The following is a 7,712-nucleotide window of genomic DNA, read 5'->3' on the forward strand; positions in this document are numbered from 1 at the left end:
TGCGTTCCTGAGATGGACAAGAGGGTTGACGGTAAATGACTTGATCGTCCAGAAGAAATACTATGCTGGACATTGGTGCGCATCTGTCTCCTCGCAGTTCTGCTTCTTCTTGCACTGTTCAAAACCTCTTGATTTCGAGGCGGGGACCCATTGTTCCGCTGCCAAAATTTGCGAGAAACCAAGGGACGTAGTGAAGGAGCATTGGTGGCTACGAGACCAACGCCGAGTTCTCGGGTGCCCCAAAGGTTTACGACAATGGTCGAGCGCTCCCCATTCAACGTAACAACGACCCGCATTATCGCGGCGGCTATAAAGTAAATACCGGAGCATACGAGTACCATGATTAAGATTTTCTTGTAAACAGACACTCGCATCTTCCCAAGAGTGGGAATAGGCAGGCTTAGAATTGCTACGTCGGTGATGACATCTAATTTGAACCTGTTAACTCTATACTATAACTGAGGTACACTTTACTTACTGAAGAAGGTAGTAACAAGTAAGTTTTGAGTCTTGTGAAGGCACCTATCGTTTGATAGAGGTCGCACGCCCCAATTGTTTTGGTATCTTGCAGGTGCGGTAAGTAATTCTACTGCATTGAACCTGAGTTGCGGGATCTATAACACCAAATCACTTACGGAAGGCAGCTGAAAGTAACTGTGCCTATCACAGAAACGTAGGATAGAGCTGTGAACCAGACTAAGTACTTGAAGATTCTGAAATCGCGCCACAAGTCGAGGGTTAATCGTTTACTAATATAAGAGTAAATATATTCAGAACTAAAGCTAAACCCTTAGTATGGCCACTTACTAAAAAAGCAGTACACCGCATTTCATAGACCATAACATCGTTGGATATAAGTACCAAGCCACTTGTTGAAATTTGGAGCCACGAATGACACGTACGATTTCATCATCCGACAAGGCTTGAATCTGAGCTGGCTCGAGATCTAGATTGGTGCCGCATTGATCTATGAAATGTCATTTAGCGTTGCTTGGAGTGTCAACCTTCTGCATGCGCCCTTCAACCACGGTGGGTTCGCACCCATCCTGATGTAATTGAGAGATGTACACTCACATATAATGTCAAGTACTACAAAAGAGGAGACCCACAGAATACAGGTCTGCACAGAATCTCAAGTCAGAAAAGGTTGCGCTCGTTATCTCCGATTCGTCTTACCACCATCATAGCATAGTCGTCACCCTTGAGGCTGAATCCATATGTTTTGTTTCTCACAGCAAAGCGCACGAGCACGACAACGACTCCGAGGATGACCCAAAGCCGTATCTCTCTCTCGTAACTGGGGTCTCGTTTCAGCATACTTTCTAAACGGGCGGTAGCCATATGCGCAGGTTTTCTGTTAGGTAGATTCCGCCGACTTTCTGTGTCAGTCATAAGGACTTGTGGTTGTTGACTCTTTGAACGGGCGTGGATATATTCGAGAAGGAATAACGATCAGTATAAGTAATCAATAGTTGCAAGTCTCAAGTTTTATACACGACCGGTTTGCATCTTTTAGTTGGGATACACAAGCAGCCATTTCACAGCTGTTTCTTGTATGTATCATTTAGTTGTATTTATCTAAGGCAGGCTTCGGTCGACGATGGATAGCTCACTTTTTCAACTAATATGTTCAATTACTTATCAGGTACCGTGCAATTCAAACCCAAAAGGCGCGGCAGTTCCGTTTTAGCTCAAGTGTTAATGTACCTTACGGCAGACTATTGGCTCGGCAGTTGAAAGACATGTGTCCCGGATCACATTTACGTAATGTCTCAGCGTGTAATACTGACTCAATAAAGTTTATGAGACATAACTTCTTATGGAACGCTAAAGTATATCCTTATACTACTAGGTACTGTGTAGTGTATGGTAAAACAAGCTACGTAGCTACAGTTAACGTTGAATTGGGTACGACGTTTTGATTGTTACGTACACGTATAAGCGCCGAAGTTGTGTTTCATTGACCATTTAGTGGACACACGGTGTGTTGTAAAGTCCTGCATCATAATGAGCTTTCGGGCCGTTATCATCTAGAGTTAGAGAGGGCCTGGTGAGTTTGTTCATTAACCAAACACTTGGAATAGATCGGGAACTTTATATAGCGTTAATTGATAAAATCTATAATAACATGTCAACTTTATTTAACCGTTTGCAAGAAGCTATTTGCCGTCTTCCGGCTGTCATCAATGTACTTTGCAGGCATGTGAGGGAACAGGAGAACGGGGTTATAATGTAGCCCTGAACAGGGGGTCACTTTATCATCTTCTAGGTGTTACTTATCACTGTTATGACATTTCAGTCGGCTGGTTATCTGCATATACAGCTGCAAGGAACAAATCTCTGCGCTATACACTCGTTCTCGCTCTGCTGCTACAACTCCTTTTGCTCCAACTCGGAGCAGTCTTGTTCTGTATCCCTGCGATACCCCCGGAGCCAGATAGCTTTTCAATAGTCATTTAACGCCTAACCTGGATTTACTTAGGATATGTCCCTGCGATTACTTGCAAGTAAGTCCGCTTATTTCGGCTCGCAATACGTCACATAGCTAACGACTGATGGGAAAGACAAAAGAGTTGGGAATACAATTTCTTTATCAGGTGATATTAGGTTAACCGACACTTTAATTTAGCGGCGTTGTATTGCTCACAAAAGCTAAACGGGTGCCACGGCATGGGTCATAGATACATGCCCACACAATGAGCCGCCACTGCCGGCGACTTTCATGACTCATATTACAGCTTTACAGCTGATTCAATCAGCCGGTTTTGCCATGAGCATAAATGCTGTCTCACCTTTAATTGCTATTGACCTGAACTCTCTTACTATGCCAGGTGCAGCGAAGTTGAATTTGGCGTTTCATAATGAGGGGAGGTCGTTAGCAGCGCACCGTCGCTGCTAAGTTGGCGAACACTTCCTGTCAGTATTGTGGACAGATATAAGCCGTGAGGTAGTACCAAGGTATACCCTGCCGGGTCTTTGAATGTTAATGTGTATAGAGTATTATACAAACCCAGTTTCGCACCCACATCGACCACCACACAACTATCCTGTTAAACTATCCTGTCATAGCATCTAGTAAAGTTTAGACTTTCCTTGAGATAGGTATAGGCCCAAACGGGCCACGTAAGACACTGGCATTTAAATCTCCGGCAGGGTATACCGACGGATACAGCAGCTGAAGGACACATGCCTGACAAGGTAAGCTTCCGTAGACTGTGCGCGATCCAGAATCCTGGGAAGCCAACACCCCATCGCGACAATCATCACGCAATGGCCAGGGTACGCATGTTCCGATGAAGCTGACGAACTTAACGAGCCCGCTGATTTGGTTTCGGTAGTCAACTAAGAACTTTCATCACCTTGGCTCCGAACCCCCTGCTCTGCTTCCTGCAGACCGCCCGTCGGTATCTTGACCAAGCGCTAAGCCCTGCCGTCGCCGCGATGCCGCCATGACACCTCTCTTTCGGACACGACCCATAGAATCAGGGGGCGCTGGTCGGTACGTGTAACGTTCAGGATGTGCAACTCCAAGTCGACTTCGCCGTTATTCCGAACTTCTCGCTAAGAGCACCGCCGGGCCTATGTTGCTAGATGTCAAGTTCAAAGACCGGCGGCAAAAAGCTCTCTGCTGGAACAGCAATCTGCGACAACCCAGTGCTGCGTCGGCCAACCCACCTACACCCTTCCAACCACGATTGCATCCCCCTTCCCGACGGCTATCGCCTCCTTCTCCCGCTAAGCAAACCGCTTGTTGGCCTTTGGGCAACTCGTAACCCCCACCGAGATGCAAATGCCCGCGCACCTCATCTGTTTCCACAATCTCGTGTCCACTCCTTGACAAACTCGAGGCCGAGACCTCGGCGATGAGCGCGACTACAGGGTCTGCGTGGGCGACACGTATAGCACGCCGCCGCCCCCAGGTCAATGGCCCAAGCTGATGCTCGAAGAGGCTGCTCACTTTTAAGTCAAAGCGCCCACATATAAAACACCCCTACATCTAAAATACTTTTCCTAGTAAAAACAGCAAAAACTAGCTATCAAGATCTACACTAATAATAAATAAAAAAGTCTAAAACTTAAATATAAGGTACATTATAAAAATAAGAAGCTATAAGGGATGTTTTAAGTATTTTAAATTAGTAGATTCTTAGTAATAGGGCTAGATACTTAACTGTTAAGGTTTACTAAGATTTTACTAGTATATCTTAACTTTTTAAGAATATAAACAACTTTATTCTTTATAAACTAAATTTAGTATACTAAAGAGTTAAGTAATATATATATACAGTAAGCTATATATTATAGTAAGCTATATATATTTACCTTAAATACTTATCTTTTTTTCTAAATAAGTTATCTTTATATATAACAATAAATGCTTTTTAATACAAGAGCTATTCTATTCTTACTATTATAGCTATTAAATAAGACCTAAAAGTATCTATATAAGAAGTATCTTTAACCTACCTAGTGTCTAAATTAACTCTTTATAGCTAATATACTAAGGTAATTATATAATATAAGATATATTTAAAATTAATAAAGATAACTATCTTAGAAGAAGAGGTAGTTTATAAAAAGATTATTAACTTAATTAATAAAGAGTTTCTATTATAACTTTTCAAAATATAAAATAAAGTTAATTACTTCTTAAATATATATAGTATAATATATACTAGACTATAATAGGCTAAGAACTTTATATAATACTTTTTAGAGTCAAAAGGGGTAAATAAGGTTAAAGATAAGACAGATAAGAGATAAGAGATAAGATATAGAAGTGTTATATTATTATAGATATAGAAGAGCTTATAGATTTAACTAGCTAACTAGACCTAGGGATATAAAGGGATTACTTATACTTATTCCTTAAGTATTCTAAGGATTTCTCTAGTATTCTTAGCTATTAAGTAGGTTATTAGGTAGGTTATTAGATAGGTTATTAAGTAGGTTATTAATTAGGTTAATAAGTAGGTTACTAAATAATAGGTTATTATTTTACCTGTTTACCTTATATAATCTAGAACTATATTCTTAGAATCTTAGTTCTAAGAGATCTTCTTAGAGGAATAGGTCTTACTTAAAAGATCTATTTGTTATATATAAATATCATTATTATATAGTATATACAGCTGTTTTCTAAGTAGTTATTCTTATATCTAGTGTATATAGTGTATATAGTATTAATAATACTATAATATACACTTTACTTCTTTATTATATATTTTTTTTTCATATAAATAAGGCCTTTAAACCTTAATATCTCATAATATTAACTAGACCTTAATATATAATTCTAAAATTAGATTTATTATTAGTAAGTATTAACTATTAATAAAAGATCTTATAATTATATAAGGCTAGCTTATATTTATATAGAATATAATTCTAAAGTCTAAGATATAGAATTATAATATTTATAATTTAAATAAGACTAGATTTTAATAAAAATACTATTATATATAAGGCTATTATAAACTTTAATTATAAAGAAAGGCCTTATATTAGGTAGCCTAGTAATTATAAATAAGTTCTTATTATTTAAGGTATTTATATAGATAGCTAAGTAATACTTTTATATATTATTATAAAAAGTAAATACGACTTTCTCTTTTAGTATACTAATAGTAAATACTAACTTAGCTAGTAGCCTAGTATATTTACTCTAGTAGGAATAAATAAAGAGTAAATAAAATTAGCTTAGACTAGCTTAACTATTTTAACTAGTATATAAAGTCTTATATAAAAAATACTTATTATGTTTTAGTTTTAGATACCTATAAAAGCTAGAAAATACCTAAATCTAATAACTACTATAAAAAAGAAAAAATATTACTTTATATATACTTCTTTACTTATTATATAAGCTTTAATCTTTTAATATTAGTTATTTTAGTTTATTAAAATACTTATATGATAAAAAACTAAGAATATAATATAAATATAGATTATATATATTACTAAAGATAACTTTTTGTTTACTTTTAAAGTAGTATCTATTACTTTAATAAGTAAAATAAATATATACGCTAGGTCTTAATAGGCTAGACTTCTACTTTATAATCCTAAAGTTATTATTTTTTTATCTAGAATTTAAGATAAAGATTTTAACACTAGAGAACTTATATTTAACTAGCCTATACTTTTAAGACCTAAGGAAACTAATAATTATTAATATTAATTAATAATATATAAAGCTTTACTTTATTTAAAAATATATAAGAAATATAAGGATAGTTTACTAGTACTATTGTATAAAGTATTTAACTTATAAGTAAAAGATTATAATAAATTATTATACTAACTAGCTTTTATTAAAGCTAAACTTAAAAGGCTTTATATAGTAAATAAAGTATTAAGTAAGTAGTAGAGAGCTAAAAAAACCTAACTATATCTTAGAGGCCTACTTAATACTACTAAAGTAAAGGCTTTATAGGTTATAAAGGGAATTATTAATCCTAAGGGTATTAATATCTATTTAGAGAGTACTTATAAAGAGAAAGATAAAATATATATATTTAGTAATATAGTAACTATAGAAATATAAGTTATAATATATAAACATATATAGTATTTTAGAATAGTACTAAAGAAGAGGATAATAACTAGTTTTAATTAATAACTACTAAGAGTTATTAATTACCTTAGTTATATTATTAGGTCTATGTTATAGGACAAGTGCCTTATATAGTAAATAGACAGGTAGAACATAGGATTACCCTATTAGTATATATCTAGGTATATACCTAGGGGTATATATCCTATTACCTATTTCCTCCTATAAGGAAAAGCAACCTTAATAGACAACCTACACTTATACCTAGCTCTTGTCCTATATTATTTATTTAGCTTTTTATTATTACTTACTTTATCTTACTGCTCTATTATTATACTTTACCTTGATACTATATTACTTTATATTACTTATTATAGCCTTACTCCTCTTATTAGATCTATAATAGTAAGTAAGAAGGCTATATTAAGTAGTAGTATAACTACCTTAATCTACACCTTTAATATTTTTTTTTACTAGAATATAGTAAAAATACCCTTTTACTTTAATAAGAATTAGCTTATAGAAATAGTATACTAAGGCTAGTATAACTAGGCTAAATTACTAATATATAGTATATATATATATAGCTTTAGTAAAATCTAAACTATAAAGTTATTTATTCTTTACTATAGAGCCTTTATAATAATATATATACCTTTATATTTATAGAATTTAATAGTAATAGGCTATTCTATAGGATAATAAACTAGTAAAAAGGGTTTAAACTAGATAGTAGTAATATAGTTAATCTATATTAAATAAGATTAAACATTTAGATAGTAAAAAGAACTATTAAGAACATAAAAGAGTATTTAGACCTATATATATAGCTTTATATAGAAGCTATAGATATCTTTTTATTTTATACTAACTTATAAACCTCTTAGTTATTAAAAAACCTAGTTATACTAGAAAAATATATAACTAAGTAAGTACTAAATACCCTCTAAAAAATCCCTCTTTAATAAACTAACTTAAATAAAGATATTATAATAAATAAAGCCTCTACCTAAAGTAAAAATATCTTACTAAATAGTATATTACTAAAGTAAATAAAAAGTATAATAATATTATAGTAATTACTAAAAAGTAAAGAACTAGAAATTATAAGCCTACTAGGCTTTTATACTAGCCTACTAGTAGATCTTACTAAGAA

At 34.1% G+C, this 7,712-nt stretch overlaps 1 protein-coding gene across 1 annotated transcript; it reads right to left on the reverse strand.

The window, feature by feature from the left end:
- Positions 1-125: 125 nt before the first annotated feature.
- On the reverse strand, positions 126-1,317 carry LY79DRAFT_531647 (uncharacterized protein; the record flags this gene model as incomplete). Its single annotated transcript, XM_060556264.1, has 6 exons — positions 126-427; positions 479-564; positions 636-749; positions 808-967; positions 1,075-1,120; positions 1,177-1,317. Coding segments are annotated over 6 exons (849 nt in total), but the record flags the coding sequence as incomplete, so codon positions are not given.
- Between the last annotated feature and the right edge of the window lie 6,395 nt (positions 1,318-7,712).

This window comes from Colletotrichum navitas, assembly GCF_030913465.1.
Source record: "Colletotrichum navitas strain CBS 125086 chromosome Unknown LY79scaffold_382, whole genome shotgun sequence".
Classification (NCBI taxonomy): Eukaryota; Fungi; Ascomycota; class Sordariomycetes; order Glomerellales; family Glomerellaceae; genus Colletotrichum; species Colletotrichum navitas.